General features: G+C 42.0%; 2 protein-coding genes across 3 annotated transcripts in view; one reads left to right on the top strand and one right to left on the bottom strand.

Moving 5' to 3' along the window:
• Positions 1-3,058, bottom strand: part of LOC139538655 (tripartite motif-containing 13-like) — a 10,997-nt gene extending 7,939 nt beyond the window's left edge. For both annotated transcript variants that reach the window (XM_071340965.1, XM_071340968.1), the window contains exons 1-5: positions 2,710-3,058; positions 1,137-1,307; positions 588-761; positions 423-484; positions 20-256 (exon numbers count right to left, since the gene is read on the bottom strand). The gene's annotated coding sequence lies outside the window, so the exon portion shown is untranslated. The remainder of the gene's footprint in view (positions 1-19; positions 257-422; positions 485-587; positions 762-1,136; positions 1,308-2,709) is intronic.
• The window catches only part of LOC139538656 (SPRY domain-containing protein 7-like), a 27,710-nt gene extending 3,833 nt beyond the window's left edge, over positions 1-23,877 (top strand). Inside the window, exons 3-5 of the mRNA XM_071340970.1 lie at positions 14,398-14,564; positions 22,339-22,441; positions 22,986-23,877. Of these exons, the coding sequence (XP_071197071.1) occupies positions 14,398-14,564; positions 22,339-22,441; positions 22,986-23,083 (368 nt within the window). The 3' untranslated portion in view covers positions 23,084-23,877. The remainder of the gene's footprint in view (positions 1-14,397; positions 14,565-22,338; positions 22,442-22,985) is intronic.

The raw sequence follows: 23,877 nt of genomic DNA, 5'->3' as shown, positions 1-23,877 counted from the left end.
ATGTGATGCATAATCTCACCTTCACTTTTAAGTACTGAAGGCCCAAGACTTCTGTCTTGTTACTGCTTTTGGCAAAGTAACTATGGAGCTGCTGCAGGTGCTCCTTGATAGTGTCCATATAGGGGACCTCAGCTGATGCATCTTTACAGGCCAGAGCAAGGCAGTGGGCAGCACAAGCCACAGGCACCGTCCACGGGAAGGCATCCTTTAGCTGTTTTGCCACACCACTGTTGTCATGTTTGTATCACAGGACATACTGTAAAAATAAAAAAAAATGGAAGAAATTGTTAATGCTAAGACTGTGTTGTGTCCATACCAGTCATCACTGCAGCCCCATCAGTGCCCAGGACGTACAATCTCTGTTGGTATCTTTTTGATGTGCAGCACCACCTTGATGGCGGCAACGATGGTGTCTGCCTTACCATCAGGGACTGAGACCAGGTCGAGGAACTGGTTGTAAAGGTGTCCCTCTTGATCCATGTATCTGGAAAACATACAAAAATCCATACACAATTGCATTATTACTCATGGATGACTGTAGAATATCACAATTAAAAATAATTGTACAACTCTAATTGAAATAATACCTGACATGTAAATCCAGGTACTTATTAGTTGCCACATCTGTAGTTTCATCAGGCTCCAGGCCATTGGCTACAGATGTCTAGATGACATGGAGGATAGGCTCCTCCACTACTTGAGCCAGAATCTTCAACATTTCTTCCACTATTGTGTGACCTGTAGTTTGTGTTCTTGCCAATCTTCAAGTAAATGAGAACAATGTGAAATAAGTCAGGTGACATTTAAATAACAAGTGAAGAAAATATGAACAAAAACGCTTTGAGCTTTTGTGAAGTAGTCAGAACCCAGCAATTCAGAAAGGTCCAGCAGTTCTGGGAAGTTTGTGTGATGGGCCTGCTCCCGCTTTGTTAGATGGTACAGACATTTAAAACCCACAATGACAGCCTCGTCCTCACGCACTGTGGTTGGCTCAAATGCAACCATGACTGAGGAGCATGTGAACAGCAACAGACATAATGCGTTATTACTGAGCCACGGTTAGTGCACAATCTGAGACATCTTTTACATTAGAAGACATTTTGAGAAATGGAAGGATCCAATAGAACAATCTTTACCTTTTGCCAGCATTGCATGAGCCCTCACACTTTCCATGTGGTGCTCTGTCCCTGAGTGCCGGTTAATATAGTCCAGCCGATGAATCTGGGCCCCTATTTCAATAAAAGGGTGCTTTGACACACCCCTCTTAGCAGTCTGTCTATGTTGACGGCACAGGCAGCAGAACATTCCTAGATGGGATGTAGAGTAGTTTAGTGGAATTACTGGTGTCTGGGGCAATACCTATTACAGATAGCAAGCATTACAAAACTACACATAATGCTGTAGGCCTTACTCCTCTCTTTTCTCCTTCCATCATCCCTCCTGGCTCTCTCCTCTGCTCCACTCTGTCCCTTATGCATCCCTACCTCACTCCCGGGATTCTGCCTTTTCTCTGTCTAGTAAAGTAAGCCATACACTTATAAAAACGATAGCTTAAGCTTTTAAAGAGTTAAACTCACTCACTTTTGTACATTGCCTTGGTCCGTACAATTGACCTTATTTTAGCTCCCCAAAAACGTAATACTTCCAGATCAACTGTAATGTCAATACCATTGTAAAGCACAATTCCCCCCTTTCCAACAAAATCAATTACATGACCCCCACACTGCCCGTTTCTGCATGATTCAAGAAGGCAATGAGCCCCGTCAGGTCTTTTTAAAAATGGCGGGTGGGAGAGCAAAACTAATGCGTGATAGTGAATTAGAGAGATGTGTGGGGAAATTGCTTTTTTTTTTCACTCGATCTGTCCAACTTATCACCTAAAATGTAAATAACACTATAAAGAGTTTATATAATGTGTCATTACATACCTATTTGAAGGTTTGTGTCGAATTTGAATCGGGTTTTTAGGGCGGTGCTAAAGTGATCACAGAAGTAAACAGCTGCTTTGAGAATGATGATCGCATGCAGTGATGACGCAAAAAATGACTAGGTATCCCCCTTACCCCGTCACTGTCCATTTCTTGTTTTTAAACGATGAGAGAAGTGCTACACCTGGTGGAGAGAGATTGTATGACAGAAATAGTTGCTTTATGGGTGCTGTATGTTACGGCATGACACGTCACGATGTAACGGAGGGTCCGTTTTTTCAACTTTTCTCCAATACTATAGAGCCATTACCATGTCGATCAATGCTTGAATAGAAACGTAGTTCACACCCCAGATTTTGAAGTCAACACAGTTGCTACAGTCCCATTAGTTTTCTTTGTAGCCTCGTTTGAATGTTGCGGTTGCGCACATTTGTACGGAATGGGGTGAGTTTACGTTAGCTAACTAAATAAAGTTTCATTTCATTCACGCTGATTTGACAGCTAGCTAAGTTGTTACCTGACACTTTTCTCTGCGCCCCATTTCTCTTTCGTTGCTGTGGCGGGAAATATTTCAATAAACTAATGAGGGGGAAAAATCTAATCTTAACCGATAAATGTAGCTATCTTGCTTGCACTTGAATCTTCCATATGAACTAGCTAACTTGCTAGACTAGTAACGTTTGTTAACCATGTTCGCTAATATTATAGATCTAAATGATGTTAGTAGAGTTTTTAGGTTATAGCTAGCTTATGTAGTTAACTAGTTGGCTAGCTAACGTACCTTTCTTGCAGGTTCTCACGTAGGTGCACTCTGACGTGATTCAAGTGAATTGTCTTTCGTGCCGCAAAGCTTGTGTGTTGGGCCCTGGCGTGCTGTTTCTCGCGCAGGTTCACTCTGAAATGATTGAAGTTATTGTGTTTCGCACTGCAGAGCGCTGGTCACTGGCGTGCTGTGTTTCTTAAGTTGCAGGCTGCCTGCCACAGCTCACAGATCTAAATAACCTTCAGAACTATGTTGAACCCAGACAGATGATCTATTTACCAAGAAAAGCGAATTTGCTTTACAGAACTTTATTGAAACTGTGTTTGGTAGAAATAGGATGTTTATTTTTGTGTGGCGGCAATGATTCTGCCCTGGCGTAGCGCCACACGTAAATGAACGCAGAGGAAACACTGACGTGATTTGATGTCATTTTATCTGTGGCCAATGACTTTGAGCCTTCTTGGATCGGCACTTCTAACTCTGGCCGCACCGGTAGATTTTTGCGGTGACGTAGTGTCCCCCTGAGTGACAAAACACTGAGCCAATCACGGCGCAACTAGAGAACATTACCAACCGTTATGCTCCGTATTTTCCGTTGGCTGTCCCACCACCACAGAAAGCACTGAGCTAGGCTGAAGCACCTGCATTTTGGAGCTGCCTTACTCATGAAAGCAAAAAAGAGACCATGTTTGTATGCGGCTTTATTAACTCAATGATTATTATTATTATACTTTTTTTTTTACATTGTTTGCAAACTGATATGTGACACGCATGCAAATCACACATTTATATATATATTTTTTTAAAGCTAAACAGGTGGGGCTCTACCTGCCCTGAATGACGGGTCGCCACTGTGTCTGTCTGTGTGGGAGATAAAATAGATAAGTTACTAAGGGTAATGTCTTTTGGTGTGGGTGTGCGTGCACAGAAGGCAGGGTATGTACTATGTACCCCATTCATACTGTAGATGCTAACTGTTTTAGCGCCTATTGACAATAGTAGCTTCTGACCGGGGGTGTTTTGTTAAGCGCCCCGATGCTAGTCTAAACATTAACACCCATTGCTTGCGATACATTCCTTATGTTTCCAAAAACGTATCTTTCATATCAGTGTGAAATAATTTTCAAAAAAACAAAAGGTTAAATTACTACATATTCCATGTCACATCGCTTGGTTACAGAAGACATAGGTGGCTACCTGTGCTAATTGGCTATCTAGCCTGCTCTGAACACCTGTGTGTAAGTGTAACTGGAGAGGAAGTGTAGTTCATCAACTTCTTTGGTATAAAGGCATTCGTAACAATATGTGCGTTCCGCCACCTACTGTGCGGGTGGATAATAAAGATCCCCAAAATGAAATAATGCAGGGTAAAAAAGGAATAAATGATAGTATGGATATACAGTTGAAGTCGGAAGTTTACATACACCTTTGCCAAATACATTTAAACTCAGTTTTTCACAATTCCTGACATTTAATCCTAGTAAAAATTCCCTGTCTTAGGTCACTTAGGATCACCACTTTATTTTAAGAATGTGAAATGTCAGAATAATAGTAGAGAGAATGATTTATTTCAGCTTTTATTTCTTTCATCACATTCCCAGTGGGTCAGAAGTTTACATACACTCAATTAGTATTTGGTAGCATTGCCTTTAAATTGTTTAACTTGGGTCAAATGTTTCGGGTAGCCTTCCACAAGCTTCCCACAATAAGTTTAATAAGAATTTTAGCCCATTCCTCCTGACAGAGCTGGTGTAACTGAGTCAGGTTTGTAGGCCTTCTTGCTCGCACGCGCTTTTTCAGTTCTGCCCACAAATTTTCTATAGGATTGAGGTCAGGGCTTTGTGATGGCCAGTCCAATACCTTGACTTTGTTGTCCTTAAGCCATTTTGCCACAACTTTGAAAGTATGCTTGGGGTCATTGTCCATTTGGAAGACTCATTTGCGACCAAGATTTAACTTCCTGACTGATGTCTTAAAATGTTGCTTCAATATATCCACATAATTTCCCTCTCTCATGATGCCATCTATTTTGTGAAGTGCACCAGTCCCTCCTGTAGCAAAGGACCCCCACAACATGACGCTGCCACCCCTGTGCTTCATGGTTGGGATGGTGTTCTTCGGCTTGCAAGCATCCCCCTTTTTCCTCCAAACATAATGATGGTCATTATGGCCAAACAGTTCTATTTGTGTTTCATCAGACCAGAGGACATTTCTCCAAAAAGTACAATCTTTGTCCCCATGTGCAGTTGCAAACCGGAGTCTGGCTTTTCTATGGAGGTTTTGGAGCAGTGGCTTCTTCCTTGCTGAGCGGCTCTCTCAGGGAGAGTGATAGAGTGCTGCATAAGATTACCTGGCCTCCACAATCACCCGACCTCAACCCAATTGAGATGGTTTGGGTTGAGTTGGACAGCAGAGTGAAGGAAAAGCAGTCAACAAGTGCTCAGCATATGTGGGAATGTCTTCAAGTCTGTTGGAAAAGCATTCATCACGAAGCTGGTTGAGATAATGCCAAGAGTGTGCATAGCTGTCATCAAGGCAAAGGGTGGCTAATTTGAAGAATCTAAAATACATTTAAATTTGTTTAAAAAAAGTTTTGTTTTGATGTCTTCACTATTATTCTACAATGTAGAAAATAGTATTAAAAAAATGAGTAAGTGTGTCCAAACTTTAAAAAAACGGAAAAGTGGTGCATGATTATGTATTTGCTGTGACGCCCCTAAATAAGATCTGGTGCAACCAATTACCTTCAGAAGTCACATAATTAGTTAGATTGCACACAGGTGGACTTTATTTAAGTGTCACATGATCTCAGTATATCTACACCTGTTCTGAAAGGCCCCAGAGTCTGCAATACCACGGGGCACCACCAAGCAAGCGGCACCATGAAGACCAAGGAGCTCTCCAAACAGGTCAGGGACAAAGTTGTGGAAAAGTACAGATCAGGGTTGGGTTATAAAAAAATATCAGAAACTTTGAACATCCCACGGAACACCATTTAAATCCATTATTAAAAAATGGAAAGAATATGGCACCACGACAAACCTGCTAAGAGAGTCCTGCCCACCAAAACTCACGGACCAGGTAAGGAGGGCATTAATCAGAGAGGCAACAAAGAGACCAAAGATAACCATGAAGGAGCTGCAAAGCTCCACAGTGGAGATTGGAGTATCTGTCCATAGGACCCCCTTAAGCTGTATACTCCACAGAGCTGGGCTTTACGGAAGAGTGGCAAGAAAAAGTTATTGCTTAAAGAAAAATAATTGGTGTTTGCCAAAAGGCATGTGGGATACTCCCCAAACATATGGAAGAAGGTACTCTGGTCAGATGAGACTATAATGTAGCTTTTTGGCCATCAAGGAAAATGCTATGTCTGGCGCAAACCCAACACCTCTCATTACCCCGAGAACACCATCCCCACAGTGAAGCATGGTGGTGGCAGCATCATGCTGTGGGGATGTTTTTCATCGGCAGGGACTGGGAAACTGGTCAGAAATGATGGATAGCCCTAAATACAGGGATATTCTTGAGGGAAACTTGCTTCAGTCTTCCAGAGATTTGAGACTGGGACGGAGGTTCACCTTCCAGCAGGACAATGACCCTAAGCATACTGCTAAAGCAACACTCGAGTGGTTTAAGGGGAAACATTTAAATGCCTTGGAATGACCTAGTCAAAGCCCAGACCTCAATTAAATTGAGAATCTGTGGTATGACTTAAAGATTTCTGTACACCAGCGGAACCCATCCAACTTGAAGGAGCTGGAGCAGTTTTGCCTTGAAGAATGGGAGAAAATCTCAGTGGCTAGATGTGCCAAGCTTATAGAGACATACCCCAAGAGACTTGCAGATGTAATTGCTGCAAAAGGTGGCTCTACAAAGTTTAGACTTTGGGGGGGGGATGAATAGTTATGCACGCATAAGTTTTTTTTTTCTTCTTTTTTTTCTTGGTTGTTTCACAATAAAAAAATATTTTGCATCCTCAAAGTGGTAGGCATGTTATGTAAATCAAATGATACAACCCACCAAAAAATACATTTAAATTGCAGGTTGTAAGGCAACAAAATAGGAAAAATGCTAAAGGGGGTGAATACTTTCGCAAGCCACTGTACATACTGTCCTGACTTCTGGTATAGCAGTGTGTGATGAAGAGTCTAAAACCAGTGGTGGAGTGTTGCCTGGAGAAGTGGATATACTCTAATTTTGCCAAAAACTTCCCAAATGGCCTGCCCGGCGATGGAAAGGTGCCCTGTGTGAAAAATTAAATGAGAAACAGTGACATACACTCTGAATGATCTAAAATTATAAATCCCATATTGGTCTTTCACAGTCAGGCCAACCCAAGCTGTACTGTGCAAGTAGGCTCATAGTAGGCCTACTATTGAATAGGGCTGGAAATTGTCAGGGACCTCACAATACGATATTATCACAATACTTAGTTGCCGATACGATATCCATTGCAATTTTCGAGATTCGAAACTGTATTTTCTTTATTGCGATTCTATGTTCCAAACATATTGCCCACCATATGTCTGCTGCAAAGGGACAAGAGGGAGCCATGTTTTGATCAGTCATGGAAATAAGTTTGCTGAAAACAAATTGGCTACATATGTAAAAAGAAGATGGAGAACAAGTTATAAAGAAAAAATACAATTAAAGCCAACTAGAGTAAAACTAATATTGCGATAGTCAAAACGGTAAGATACGATATATCGTCAAAAATAATATCCCGATATGTAACTGTATCGATTTTAAAATGTGAAGAAATAATAGTTTAAGCTAAACATTCTGATCTGTTTCATCAGCCTTTATTAATTGATACGGCGTATATGTCTCCACTACACTACTTTGAAACATATCGTGGGGATTTAAGTGAGTATACGCAATGCCCGCTGAAAGATAAGTGGGTATATGGCCTATACCTGCATATACCCTCCACTACACCATTGCTAATACCCCTTTTGAGCCAAGCCGAGCTATACTGCACCAGCTTGGTTACACACCCACCATAGTTGCTGGAACCATACTGGAAAGTAAAAAAAAACTGTCAAAGCTAGTGTCGTGGAAATTCATTCTTTATAATCATCTTTATTTAACATCGATGAATTATTACAATAATGAAACTGGGCCTAGTAGCCTACCCGTTACAGACCATGCTGTTTCTTATAAACAGTTTAAGTCGGAAGTTTACATACACTTAGGTTGGAGTCATTAAAACTTGTTTTTCAACCACTCCACAAATTTCTTGTTAACAAACTATAGTTTTGGCAAGCCGGTTAGGACATCTACTTTGTGCATGACACAAGAAATTTTTCCAAAATTGTTTACAGACAGATTATTTCACTTATAATTCGCTGTATCACAATTTCAGTGGGTCAGATGTTTACATACACTAAGTTGACTTTGCCTTTAAACAGCTTGGAAAATTCCAGAAAATTATGTCATAGCTTTAGAAGCTTCTGATAGTCTAATTGACATCATTTGAGTCAATTGGAGTTGTACCTGTGGATGTATTTCAAGGCCTACCTTCAAACTCAGTGCCTCTTTGCTTGACATCATGGGAAAATCAAAAGAAATCAGCCAAGACCTCAGAAAACAAATTGTAGACCTCCACAAGTCTGGTTCATCCTTGGGAGCAATTTCCCATCTGTACAAACAATAGTACGCAAGTATAAAGACCATGGAACCAGCCGCAGCCGTCATACAGGGTCAGGAAGGAGACACGTTCTGTCTCCTGGAGATTAATGTACTTTGGTGCGAAAGTGCAAATCAATCCCAGAACAACAGCAAAGGACCTTGTGAAGATGCTGGAGGAAACAAGTACAAAAGTATCTATATCCACAGTTAAACAAGTCCTATATTTACATAACCTGAAAGGCCGCTCAGCAAGGAAGAAGCCACTGCTCCAAAACCACCATTAATGTTGCATAATGTTGTGGGGGTGCTTTGCTGCAGGAGGGACTGGTGCACTTCACAAAATAGATGGCATCATGAGGAGGAAAATTATGTGGATATATTGAAGCAACATCTCAAGACATCTGTCAGGAAGTTAAAGCTTGGTCGCAAATGAGTCTTCCAAATGGACAATGACCCCAAGCATTCTTCCAAAGTTGTGGCAAAATTGCTTAAGGACAACAAAGTCAAGGTATTGGACTGGCCATCACAAAGCCCTGACCTCAATCCTATAGAAAATTTGTAGGCAGAACTGAAAAATCGTGTGCGAGCAAGGAAGCCTACAAACCTGACTCAGTTACACCAGCTCTGTCAGGAGGAATGGGACAGAATTCTCCCAGCGTATTGTGGGAAGCTTGTGGAAGGCTACCTGCAACGTTTGACCCAAGTTAAACAATTTAAAGGCAATGCTACCAAATACTAATTGAGTGTATGCAAACTTCTGACCCACTGGGAATGTGATGAAAGAAATAAAAGCTGAAATAAATCATTCTCTTTACTATTATTCTGACATTTCACATTCTTAAAATAAAGTGGTGATCCTAACTGACCTAAAACAGGCAATTTTTACGACTAAATGTCAGGAATTGTGAAAAACGGAGTTTAAATGTATTTGGCTAAGGTGCATGTAAACTTCCGACTTCAACTGTAGCTGATACCAAGAATGCTCAGTCATGGCTGGTTCAACGCTTTCCATATAGAATGGGGGGCACCATAAGCCACTTTGGGTTCATCCTCTGGTGATCTGCTTCTGTTGTCTCCCAGATGCCAGGACTATTAGGAATACTGAGGCCTTCGTTCTGTTCCTCCAGGCTATCTTGGTGACATCCAACACATCTTATCTATGGAATGCCAGCTTTAGGTTTTTAGGCTCCTCTCAGTTCACACAGACATTTAATAGAACATAAATGTCTACTGTTTAGTTAAGTATAGAATTGTCAAATATCCAACAAATCAGAGAAAGATTACATACAGTGGGGAGAACAAGTATTTGATACACTGCCGATTTTGCAGGTTTTCCTACTTACAAAGCATGTAGAGGTCTGTCATTTTTATCATAGGTACACTTCAACTGTGAGAGACGGAATCTAAAACAAAAATCCAGAAAATCACATTGTATGATTTTTAAGTAATTAATTTGCATTTTATTGCATGACATAAGTATTTGATCACCTACCAACCAGTAAGAATTCCGGCTCTCACAGACCTGTTAGTTTTTCTTTAAGAAGCCCTCCTGTTCTCCACTCATTACCTGTATTAACTGCACCTGTTTGAACTCGTTACCTGTATAAAAGACACCTGTCCACACACTCAATCAAACAGACTCCAACCTCTCCACAATGGCCAAGACCAGAGAGCTGTGTAAGGGCATCAGGGATAAATTGTAGACCTGTACAAGGCTGGGATGGGCTACAGGACAATAGCCAAGCAGCTTGGTGAGAAGGCAACAACTGTCGGCACAATTATTAGAAAATGGAAGAAGTTCAAGATGACGGTCAATCACCCTCGGTCTGGGGCTCCATGCAAGATCTCACCTCGTGGGGCATCAATGATCATGAGGAATGTGAGGGATCAGCCCAGAACTACACGGCAGGACCTGGTCAATGACCTGAAGAGAGCTGGGACCACAGTCTCAAAGAAAACCATTAGTAACACACTACGCCGTCATGGATTAAAATCCTGCAGTGCACGCAAGGTCCCCCTGCTCAAGCCAGCGCATGTCCAGGCCCGTCTGAAGTTTGCCAATGACCATCTGGATGATCCAGAGGAGGAATGGGAGAAGGTCATGTGGTCTGATGAGACAAAAATAGAGCTTTTTGCTCTAAACTCCACTCGCCGTGTTTGGAGGAATAGAAGGATGAGTACAACCCCAAGAACACCATCCCAACCGTGAAGCATGGAGGTGGAAACATCATTCTTTGGGGATGCTTTTCTGCAAAGGGGACAGGACGACTGCACCGTATTGAAGGGAGGATGGATGGGGCCATGTATCGCGAGATCTTGACCAACAACCTCCTTCCCTCAGTAAGAGCATTGAAGATGGGTCGTGGCTGGGTCTTCCAGCATGACAACGACCCGAAACACACAGCCAGAGCAACTAAGGAGTGGCTCCGTAAGAAGCATCTCAAGGTCCTGGAGTGGCCTAGCCAGTCTCCAGACCTGAACCCAATAGAAAATCTTTGGAGGGAGCCGAAAGTCCGTATTGCCCAGCGACAGCCCCGAAACCTGAAGGATCTGGAGAAGGTCTGTATGGAGGAGTGGGCCAAAATCCCTGCTGCAGTGTGTGCAAACCTGGTCAAGAACTACAGGAAACGTATGATCTCTGTAATTGCAAACTAAGGTTTCTGTACCAAATATTCAGTTCTGCTTTTCTGATGTATCAAATACTTATGTCATGCAATAAAATGCAAATTAATTAATTAAAAATCATACAATGTGATTTTCTGGATTTTTGTTTTAGATTCCGTCTCTCACAGTTGAAGTGTACCTATGATAAAAATTACAGACCTCTACATGCTTTGTAAGTAGGAAAACCTGCAAAATTGTCAGTGTATCAAATACTTGTTCTCCCCACTGTATTTACATCACACTAGCCAAAATATTGACTAGAAGGAAAGCTCTCAAAATGACCAAATGCCAATATACCGTGCATTCGGAAAGTATTCAGACCCCTTACACTTTTTCCACATTTTGTTACGTTACAGCCTTATTCTAAAATTGAATAAATAAAAAATGTTCAATCTACACACACTACCCCATAATGACAAGGTGAAAACAGGTTTTTAGACATTTTTGCAAATGTACAAAAAATGCATAACAGAAATGCCTTATTTACATAAATATTCACACTCTTTGCTATGAGACTCGAAATTGAGCTCATCCTGTTTCCATTGATTATCCTTGATGTTTCTACAACTTGATTGGAGTCCACCTGTGGTAAATCCAATTGATTGGACATGATTTGGAAAGGCACACACCTGTCTATACAAGGTCCCACAGTTGACAGTCCATGTCAGAGCAAAAACCAAGCCATGAGGTCGAAGGAATTGTCTGTAGAGCTCCGAGATAAGATTGTGTCAAGGCACAGATCTGGGGAAGGGTACCAAAAAATGTCTGCAGCATTGAAGGTCCCCAAGAAAACAGTGGCCTCCATAATTCTTAAATGGAAGAAGTTTGGAACCACCATAACTCTTCCTAGAGCTGCCCCCCCGGACAAACTGAGCAATCGGGGGAGAAGGGCCTTGGTCAGGGAGGTGACCAGAAATCAGATGGTCACTCTGACAGAGCTCCAGAGTTCCTCTGTGGAGATTGAAGAACCTTCCAGAAGGACAATCATCTCTGCAGCACTCCTACAATCAGGCCTTTATGGTAGAGTGGCCAGACGGAAGCCACTCCTCAGTAAAAGGCACTTGACAGACCACTCTGATTTTGTCAAAAGGCACCTAAAGGCTCTCAGGTCATGAGAAACATTCTCTGGTCCGATTAAACCAAGATTGAACTCTTTGGCCTAAATGCCAAGCGTCACGTCTGGAGGAAACTTGGCACCAGCCCTACACTGAAGCATGGTGGTGGCAGCATCATGCTGTCAGGATGTTTTTCAGCCACAGGGACTGGGAGACTAGTCAGGATCGAGGGAATGATGAAGCGAGCAAAGTACAGAGATCCTTGATGAAAATCTGCTCCAGAGCACTCAGGACCTCATACTGGGGCAAAGGTTCACCTTCCAACAGGACAAAAACCCTAAGCACACAGCCAATACAACACAGGAGTGGCTTCAGCACAAGTCTCTGAATGTCCTTGAGTGGCCCAGCCAGAGCCTGGACTTGAACCCAATCTAACATCTCTGAAGACACCTGAAAATAGCTGTGCAGCGACGCTCCCCATCCAACCTGACAGAGCTTGAGAGGATCTGCAAATGGAGAAACTCCCCAAATACATGTGTGCCAAGCTTGTAGCATCATACTCAAGAAGACTCAAGGCTGTAATCGCTGCCAAAGGTGCTTCAACAAAGTACTGAGTAAAGGGTCTGAATTCTTATGTTGTGTTACAGCCTGAATTTCAATTTTTGGTCACTGGCCTACACACAATACCCCATAAAGTCACAGTGGAATTATGTTCTTCAATTTTTACTAATTAATTAAAGCTGAAATGTCTTCAATCAATAAGTATTCATCCCCTTTGTTATTTTAAGTTGGTTAAGAAGAACTTCTTATTTACCATGACGGCCTAAATACAATGATAGCAAGCCTAAATAAGTTCAGGAGTAAACACTTTTAACAAGTCACATAATAAGTTGCATGAACTCACTGTGTGTAAAAATTGTGTTTAACAGGATTTTTTTAACGACTACCTCATCTCTGTACCCCACACATACAATTATCTGTAAGGTTCCTCAGTCGAGCAGTGAATTTCAAACACAGACTCAACCACAAAGACCAGAGAGGTTTTCCAATGCCTCACAAAGAAGGGCACCTATTGTTAGATGGGTAAAACATTTTTAAAAAGCAGACATTTGAATATCCCTTTAAGCATGGTGAAGTTATTAATCACACTTTGGATGGTGTATCAATACACCCAGTCACTACAAAGATACAGGCATCCTTCCTAACCCAGTTGCCAAAGGGGAAGGAAACCGCTCAGGGATTTCACCATGAGACCAATGGTGACTTTAAAAAAACCTTTGTTTCAGAGTTTAATGGCTATAATAGGAGAACTGAGGATGGATCATCAACATTGTATTTACTCCACAATACTAACCTAATTTACAGAGTAAAAGGAAAGGAAGCCTGTACAGAGCAAAAATATTCCAAAACATGCACCCGGTTTGCAACAAGGAACGAAAATAATACTGCAAAAAATGTGGCAAAGCAATTAACTTTTGGTCCTGAATACAAACTGTTATGTTTGGGGCAAGTCCAATACAACACATTACATTACAGAATACCACTCTCCATATTTTCAAGCATAGTAGTGGCTGCCTCATGTTATGGGTATGCTTGTAATCGTTAAGGACTGGGAAGTTTTTCAGGATAAAAAAAGAAACAGAATGGAGCTAAGCACAGGCAAAATCCTAGAGAGAAACCTGGTTCAGTCTGCTTTCCAACAGACACTGGGAGACAAATTCACTTTTCAGCAGGACAATAACCTAAGACACAAGGCCAAATATACACTGGATTTGCTTACCAAGACAACATTGACTGTTCCTAAGTGGCCTAGTTACAGTTTTGACTTAAATCTACTTAAAAATATATGGCAAGACTTGAAAATGGTTGTTTAGCAAAGATCAACAACCAATTTGACAGAGCTTGAAGAATTCTGAAAATAATAATGGGCAAATATTGTACAATCCAGGTGTGGAACCTCTTAGAGACCCAGAAGAGAGGCTCTTAGAGACCCAGAAAGACTCACAGCTGTAATCACTGCCAAAGGTGATTCTAACATGTATTGATTCAAGGGTGTGAATACTTATGTAAATGTTATTCTGTATTTCATTTTAAATACATTTGCAAATATTTTTTTAAACATGTTTAGTTTGTCATTATGCGCTGTTGTGTGTAGATGGGTGAGAAAAACATATATTTAATCCATTTGAATTCCGACTGGAACACAACAAAATGTGGATTAATTCAAGTGGTATGGATACTTTCTGAAGGCACCTTATTTGCACCTCTGTAAACTTCTTGTGAAATGGTTTAAAAAGCAGCACAGTACGGTTTGTGTTGGGAAACTTGTTTTTAAGGTTCTGAACTCTGTGTGCAGGTATATGGGGGATAGGTGTGGCCACTCAGAAGGTGAACCTGAACCAGGTCCCCATGGGGCGGGACATCAACAGCCTTGTCTTGAGGCATGATGGCTCGGTGTACCACAACAACGAAGAGAAAAACCGCCTGCCTGCCAACAGTCTTCCACAGGAGGGGGACATCGTGGTGAGTGGACTGGTTTGGTGGAGCGCAACAAAGTCATACGAAACACACTCAAGGTCTATATAAAGTGTCAATAAACATGAGCTATAACAACTCAAACAAAGCAAGGAAAGCACATGGCATACTTGACAAACATAGGCATATTATTATATTCTAATAAACAAAAGGAAGTCCTCAACTTCAGATACATAGGCAAAAAAACTTACTTGCTCAATAATGCATCTAGGTAATGAAGGGAATAAACTTCAAAAGGTAAGAACTATAAACTAACAGTGCAAATATCATGGAACAGCTATATGGAAACTCCATTATCATGGTACTTCTTAATGGTAAGTTTACAAACGTATGTTATGGCAAGTATAATCAAAACTTGTATCTCTATGGTAAGTGGTGAAATAAGTACAACTAGTTATAATTGTGATGGCTTAGCAGATAATATGAAAAGATGATCAGTCTTTACCTAGCTAAAAGAGAAGGAATATAATATCTGGTGTTTACAGGAAACTCATTCTATACCTTTTAGATGAAGTTGAGGTGGAAAATGACTGGGGGGGGGGTGGTAGGTATATTTCTCCCATGGGCAAAGAAACTCAAAAGGGGTGATGATATTAATGAACAATAATTTCGATCCAAACGTGCAAACTGTTCAAATGGATCCGCAAGGAATGTGGATCCTTTTAAATATGCTATTGAACCATAAACAGATTTGGCTCATTAATCTATACAGTCCAAATAATGATGATCCACGCTTCTTTGAAAATATATATAATAATTGATCGATCTTACAAGCAATACATGACTCAATTATTATGGTGGGAGATTATAATACGGTTTTAAGTACCTCAATGGACCGTAAAGGAAATCGCACTACAAAACGATCACCCTCATGCACCTCATGCACACAAGGAAATCCTGAATATTATGGATATATTGGAACTAGTGGATATTTGGAGGCTTAAATATTCTAACCAAGTGAGATATACAGTACCAGTCAAAAGTTTGGACACACCTACTCATTCAAGGGTTTTTCTTTATTTTTATTATTCTCTACATTGTAGAATAATAGTGAAGACATCAAAACTATGAAATAGCACATATGGAATCATGTAGTTAAAAAAATGAAAATATATTTGAGATTCTTCAATGTAGCCACCCTTTGCCGTGATGACAGCTCTGCACACTCTTGGCATTCTCTCAACCAGCTTCATGAGGTAGTCACCTGGAATGCTTTTCCAACAGTCTTGAAGGAGTTCCCACATATGCTCAGTACTTGTTGGCTGCTTTTCCTTCACTCTGCGGTCCAACTCATCCCAAACCATCTCAACTGGGTTAAGGTCAGGTGATTGTGGAGGCCAGGTCATCTGATGCAGCACTCCATCACTCTCCTTCTTGGTCAAATAGCCCTTACACAGCCTGAAGGTGTGTTTTGAGTCATTGTCCTGTTGAAAATCAAATTTTATTGGTCACATACACAGGGTTAGCAGATGTTAATGCGATTGTAGCGAAATGCTTGTGCTTCTAGTTCCGATTGTGCAGTAATATCTAACAAATAATCTAACAATTTCACAACAACTACCTTATACACAAAAGTGTAAAGGAATGAATAAGAATATGTACATATAAATATATGGATGAGCGATGGCCGAACGGCATAGGCAAGATGCAGTAGATGGTATAGGGTACTGTATATACATATAAGATGAGTAATGTAGGGTATGTAAACATTATATAAAGTGGCATTGTTTAAAGTGACTAGTGATACATTTATTACATCCAATTTTTGATTATTAAAGTGACTAGAGATGACTCAGTATGTTGGCAGCAGCTACTCAATGTTAGTGATGGCAGTTTAACAGTCTAATGGCCTTGAGATAGAAGCTGTTTTTCAGTCTCTTGGTCCCAGCTTTGATGCACCTGTACTGACCTCGCCTTCTGGATGACAGCGGGGTGAACAGGCAGTGGCTCGGGTGGTTGTTGTCCTTGATTATCTTTTTGGCCTTCCTGTGACATCGGGTGGTGTAGGTGTCCTGGAGGGCAGGTAGTTTGCCCCCGGTGATGCGTTGTGCAGACCTCACTACACTCTGGAGAGCCTTACGGTTGTGGGTGGAGTAGTTGCCGTACCAGGCGGTGATACAGCCTGACAGGATGCTCTCGATTGTGCATCTGTAAAAGTTTGTGAGGGTTTTAGGTGACAAGCCAAATTTCTTCAGCCTCCTGAGGTTAAAGAGGCGCTGTTGCGCCTTCTTCACCACGCTGTCTGTGTGGGTGAACCATTTCAGTTTGTCCGTGATGTGTATGCCGAGGAACTTAAAACTTTCCACCTTCTCCACTACTGTCCCGTCGATGTGGATAGGGGGGTGCTCCCTCTGCTGTTTCCTAAAGTCCACGATCATCTCCTTTGTTTTGTTGGCGTTGAGTGTGAGGTTATTTTCCTGACACCACACTCCGAGGGCCCTCACCTCCTCCCTGTAGGCCGTCTCGTCGTTGTTGGTAATCAAGCCTACCACTGTAGTGTCGTTTGCAAACTTGATGATTGAGTTGGAGGCGTGCATGGCCACGCAGTCATGGGTGAACAGGGAGTACAGGAGAGGGCTGAGAACGCACCCTTGTGGGGCCGCAGTGTTGAGGATCAGCGGGGTGGAGATGTTGTTTCCTACCCTCACCACCTGGGGGCGGCCCGTCAGAAGGGCGGAGTCGAGACCCAGGGTCTCGAGCTTAATGACGAGTTTGGAGGGTACTATGGTGTTAAATGCTGAGCTGTAATCGATGAACCTCATTCTTACATAGGTATTCCTCTTGTCCAGATGGGTTAGGGCAGTGTGATTGCGATTGCGTCGTCTGTGGACCTATTGGGGCGGTAAGCAAATTCGAGTGGGTCTAGGGTGTCCGGTAGGGTGGAGTTGATATTATGATCCTTGACTAGTCTCTCAAAGCACTTCATGATGACGGAAGTGAGTGCTATGGGGCGTAGTAGTTTAGCTCAGTTACCTTAGCTCAATTACCTTAGCTTTCTTGGTAATATGAACAATGGTGGCCCTCTTGAAGCATGTGGGAACAGCAGACTGGGATAGGGATTGATTGAATATGTCCGTAAACACACCAGCCAGCTGGTCTGCGCATGCTCTGAGGACGCGGCGAGGGATGCCGTCTGGGCTGGCAGCCTTGCAAGGGTTTTTTACATACGTTGGCTGCGGTGAAGGAGAGCCCGCAGGTTTTGGTAGTGGGCCATGTCAGTGGCACTGTATTGTCCTCAAAGCGAGCAAAGAAGTTGTTTAGTTTGTCTGGGAGCAAGACGTTGGTGTCCGCAACGGGGCTGGTTTTCTTTTTGTAATCCGTGATTGACTGTAGACCCTGCCACATACGTCTCGTGTCTGTGCCGTTGAATTGCGACTCTACTTTGTCTCTATACTGACGCGTAGGTTGTTTGATTGCGTTGCGGAGGGAATAGCTACACTGTTTTGTATTCGGTCCTGTTTCCAGTCGCCTTGCCATGATTAAAAGCAGTGGTTCGCGCTTTCAGTTTTGCACGAATGCTACCATCAATCCACAGTTTCTGGTTTGGGAAGGTTTTAATAGTCACTGTGGGTACAACATCACCAATGCACTTGCTAATAAACTCGCTCACCGAATCAGCGTATACATCAATGTTGTTGTCTGAGGCTGTCCGGAAGATATCCCAGTCCACGTGATCGAAGCAATCTTGAAGCGTGGAATCAGATTGGTCGGACCAGCGTTGAACAGACCTGAGCACGGGTGTTTCCTGTTTTAGTTTCTGGCTATAGGCTGGGAGCAACAAAATAGAGTCGAGGTCAGATTTGCCGAAAGGAGGGAGAGGGAGGGCTTTGTATGCGTCGCGGAAGTTAGAGTAGCAATGATCCAGAATTTTGCCAGCCCGGGTCGCGCATTCAATATGCTGATACAATTTAGAGAGCCTTGTTTTCAGATTAGCCTTGTTAAAATCCCCAGCTACAATAAATGCAGCCTCAGGATATGTGGTTTCCAGTTTACATAGAGTCCAATGAAGTTCTTTCAGGGCCGTCGAGGTGTCTGCTTGGGGGGGATTTACACGGCTGTGATTATAATCGAAGAGAATTCTCTTGGTAGATAATGCGGTCGGCATTTGATTGTAAGGAATTCTATGTCAGGTGAACAAAAGGACTTGAGTTCCTGTATGTTGTTATGATCACACCACGACTCGTTAATCATAAGGCATACACCCCCGCCCTTCTTCATACCAGAGAGATGTTTGTTTCTGTTGGTGCGATGAGTGAAGAAACTGGGTGCCTGTACCGAATCTGATAGGGTATCCCGAGGTCAGGCATGTTTCCGTGAAACAGAGAATGTTACAATCTCTGATGTCTCTCTAGAAGGCAACCCTTGCTCGAATTTCGTCTTCCTTGTTGTCAAGAGACTGGATATTGGCGAGTAGTATACTCGGGAGCGGTGAGCGATGTGCCTGTCTACGGAGCCTGACCAGAAGACCGCTCCGTCTGGCCCTTCTGCGGTGTTGTTGTTTTGGGTCGCCTACTGGTATCGGATCCATTGTCCTGGGTGGTGGTCCAAGCAGAGGATCCGCTTCGGGAAAGTCGTATTCCTGATCGTAATGTTGGTAAGTTGACGTTGCTCTTATATCCAATAGTTCTTCCTGGCTGTATGTAATAAGACTTAAGATTTCCTGGGGTAACAGTGTAAGAAATAATACATAAAAAACAAAACACTGCATAGTTTCCTAAGAACGCGAAGCGAGGCGACCATCTCTGTCGGCGCCATCCTACTGTAAGATAGATGATAGTCCCAATAAGCGCAAACCAGATGGGATAGCATATCGCTGCAGAATGCTGTGGTAGCCATGCTGGTTAAGTGTGCCTTGAATTCTAATTAAATTACCAGCAAAGCACTCCCACACCATCACACCTCCTCAATGCTTCACGGTGGGAACCACACATGCAGAGATAATCCGTTCACCTACTCTGTGTCTCACAAAGACAGCGGTTGGAACCTAAAATCTCACATTTGGACTCGGTCTAATGTCCATTGCTTGTGTTTCTTGGACCAAGCAAGTCTCCTCTTCTCATTTGTGTCCTTTAGTACTGGTTTCTTTTTAGCAATTCGACCATGAAGGCCTGATTCATGCAGTCTCCTCTGAACAGTTGATGTTGAGATGTCTGTTACTTGAACTCTGTGAAGCATTTATTTGGGCTGCAATCTGAGGGGCAGTTAACTCTAATGAACGTATCCAGAGGTAACTCTGGGTCTTCCTTTCCTGTGGTGGTCCTCATGAGAGCCAGTTTCATCATAGCGCTTGATGGTTTTTGCGACTCCTCTTGAAGAAACATTCTAAGTTCTTGAAATGTTCTGCATTGACTGGCCTTCATGTCTTAAGGTAATGATGGATTGTCGTTTTTCTTTGCTTATTTAAGCTGTTCTTGCCATAATATGGACTTGGTCTTTTACCAAATAGGGCTGGGTATACAGAATATAGCTGTGTTTTTCTGTGAATAGGCATTCACCTAACATAATCGTTTGGTTTGCTTTCGTCGTAAAGCCTATTTGAAATCGGACACTAGCTGGATTTACAACAAGTGTATGTTTAAAATGGTGTAAAATACATGTATGTTTGAGGAATTGTAATTATGGGATTTCTGTTGTTTTGAATTTGGCGCCCTGCAGTTTCACTGACTGTTGACGAGGTGAGACGCTACCGTCCCACATACCCTAGAGAGGTTAAATGCTATTAAATCCAAATGCATGCTTTTCAACCGTTCGCTGCCGGCATCCGCCCGCCCAACTAGCATCATTACCCTGGACGGTTCTGACCTAGAATATGTGGACAACTACAAATACCTAGGTGTCTGGCTAGACTGTAAATTCTCCTTCCAAACTCATATTAAACATCTCCAATCCTAAATCAAATCTAGAATCTGCTTTCTATTTCGCAACAAAGCCTCCTTCACTCACGCCGCCAAACCTACCCTAGTAAAACTGACTATCCTACCGATCCTCGACATCGGCGATGCCATCTAAAAAATAGCTTCCAATACGTTTTCAGTGACTGGAACGAATTGCAAAAATCGCTGAAGCTGGAGACTTATATTTCCCTCACCAACTTTAAACATCAGCTATCTGAGCAGCTAACCGATTGCTGCAGCTGTACATAGTCCATCTGTAAATAGCCCACCCAATCTACCTACCTCATCCCCATATTGTTTTTAATTTTTTTGCTCTTTTGCACACCAGTATCTCTACTTGCACATCATCATCTGCTGATTTATCACTCCAGTGTTAATCTGCTAAATTGTAATTACCTCGCTACTATGGCCTATTTATTGCCTACCTCCTCACGCCATTTGCACACACTGTATATAGACTTTCTTTTTTTCTATTGTGTTCATGACTGTACGCTTGTTTATTCCATGTGTAACTCTGTGTTGTTGTTTGTGTCGCTCTGCTTTGCTTTATCTTGGCCAGGTCGCAGTTGTAAATGAGAACTTGTTCTCAACTAGCCTTCCTGGTTAAATAAAGGTGAAATAAAAAAATCGTAAACCATCTCAATTGGGTTGAGGTTGTGTGATTGTGGAGGCCAGGTCATCTGATGCAGCACTCCATCACTGTGTGGATTTATTGAGTGACATGATCATTCCAATTTTGAGAGATACACATAACTATGAGGCGTGGCTCCAAATTGAGGCTAAAAAGTGTTTGTTATGGTGCACCACGGAAATAATTCCCCGGAACCCGAGGTAGTAGGAGCATATCACCGTTCATGCTAATCGCTAACCAGGGTAACTCTGCTAGCTGTCCTGTAACACGTTATACACTGTACACTAATGTCTTCAAATAGAAAAAGTAAACACGCCATCAAAGGCAGTTGATAATGTATGTTGTGGTTGTGCAGAACACTATCCCAGTAAAAATTACAAGCAGTCTTTTCCGTATCAATGGCAGTGGTGCAGAACAATAGGCACAAGCACTGTTTCTATGGGCACAAGGACTGTTCATGACAAACTGTTCACACCTCTCTTGTGTGTGGAGAGAAGATTTTGCATGTTTTAAATCTTATTTCCTGCAATTCTACACATTTTGTCATGGGTTGCAGAGAAAATGTAGCCGTTTTAAAGCTCATTTTCTTGCCATGTCTAATGTGTATTCATGTGATTTTTGAGTGACTCAAACATTACAACAAAATTTATGGGCTAAAAAAACATTAGCTGAAATGGGCTAATTGATCTGGACATTTCTGACAAGTTATAAATAGCTCTCTAAGGTATGCAATGACTGACATGAGAGGAAAACTTGCTGCACTACCCAAATTCTACTATTACAACTTTCAAGAGTATGTTGAAAGCCGGACTGAGTTCCTAAACATTTTTATAATAATACTATTTTTCAGGGGGGTGGGGAAACACAAAAACAATACTGGCCCCCAGATGCAGTACACTTAGATGGAGGTTCTAAGGGTTGCGCTAGATGGCGATGGACTGAGAGATCAGCCAATTAAAACCAGCGGATGTTTCGTCTGCTCCTGCCATAGGCTTCCAGTCAAGTCCCGTTCTGAGGCGCTCGGAAACCAGACATCTCAACAGAGAGAACCGGCTGGTGGGCGAGATTATCAAAGAAATGACCACCAAAAAGTTCTCTAATCTAATTCTTACTGAATTGATCACTGATCAGCTGTATTGATGTTTAAATACTTCTAAAGATATGGCCTAAATGAATCAGAATAAACTGACCAACACAATCAACACTGATCTAATCAGTTGTTTGTTTTCCATCTCAGGGCATCACATATGACCACGTGGAGATGAATCTCTATCTGAATGGGAAGAATATGCACTGTCCAGCTTCAGGGATCAGAGGCACCGTGTTCCCGGTGGTTTATGGTGAGTGAGTGAGTGAGTGAGTGAGTGAGTGAGTGAGTGAGTGAGTGAGTGAGTGAGTGAGTGAGTGAGTGAGTGAGTGAGTGAGTGAGTGAGTGAGTGAGTGAGTGAGTGAGTGAGTGAGTGTGTGTGTGTGTGTGTACACTGCTGCATGCACAGGGACAGACTTTCCTTCTCAGGAGGGAAGACCACCAATACCAAACATAAATAAACAATTTTATTTTATGAATGTTTCTCTTAACTTTTATTTACATTATATATAGTAACCCATGCTCTACCTTTTAATTCCCAGTGGGGAAAAAACAGGCTCAAATGCCTAGTAAATCTGCCACAAAATTGTCTTTATGGTTGTGGTATTTTTCTGCAACAAGAGGGCAGTTCGTACAAAGCTGAAACTGACATCCTTCTTTTTTGTTGGAAGCATATGATGTAAAAGCAATTGAACACTACTAGTTGTTGTTGTTGTAGTCAGTGAGTTATGCATGCGAAAGTACCCTCATGAAACACTGACTGAACCAATGTTGATTTGATCTCTCCTCTGTTCTAGTGGATGACAGCGCCATCTTAGACTGCCAGTTCAGTGACTTCTACCATACGGCACCGCAAGGCTTCGAGAAAATTCTGTTTGAGCAGCAGATCTTCTGAGCATCACCTCCGTATACCTCCAGACCTTTATACATACACACGCACACAACCCTCAGCTAAAAGTGCTCCTTTTTGGTCTGCAGAAATCTGTGACCTCTTCGTTCCGTCTGGTTTGAGTATCCCTTTGTGTGAATGTGTGTGTGTTATGTTGCGTCCTGGTTACTCTCTGCTTTAATGCTGTTCTGGGTCAATGTGGGTAGTTTAGCTCTTGTTTGATGCCAACATTGGAGCAGTAAGAAAACAGATCCCCAGACAGCAGTGAATGGCATAGAGTAGACAAAGTGTGGTGTGCATTTGCAACTGAAAGACAGTCAAGTCAGTCAATATTTATTTTATTCAGTTATAATCATCCTGCATTGCCTCAATCTTTTATGGTTGCTGCTTCTTTCAGAAAAGAGAGTTTAAACAATGTATAGGTGTTTTCTTATTTATATTTATTTGTTAAAAGCTGACACTAATGTTCAATGTTTTGTTTCCCTGATAATTTACTTCTAATTCTAGATTTAATTATATGTATTTTGATTTGTTATTTTGATTATGATCTGTCTTTAAAAGTAATTTGTCACGGCTCTGATTGGCATTCCAAATGTCAGCAATCTGGCGAAGCTCTGCTCATTGGCTGTATTCGGGGATGTGACATTTTCCGACCCTACTGTATTTCACCGGTCAGATAAATCCTCCTTTGAAGCGTGAAAACGGTCTTAAATGTTAAACGCTTATTTTTGTTTGCACTAATGAGATGTATGTTGAATATTAAACCAAATACAATAAAGAAACTTGTCTCTGAAAGCATA

The sequence above is a fragment of the Salvelinus alpinus genome, chromosome 14 (assembly GCF_045679555.1).
Source record: "Salvelinus alpinus chromosome 14, SLU_Salpinus.1, whole genome shotgun sequence".
Classification (NCBI taxonomy): domain Eukaryota; kingdom Metazoa; phylum Chordata; class Actinopteri; order Salmoniformes; family Salmonidae; genus Salvelinus; species Salvelinus alpinus.
The sequence above is the reverse complement of the archived record's forward strand: the minus strand, read 5'-3'. Positions and strand labels throughout refer to the sequence as shown.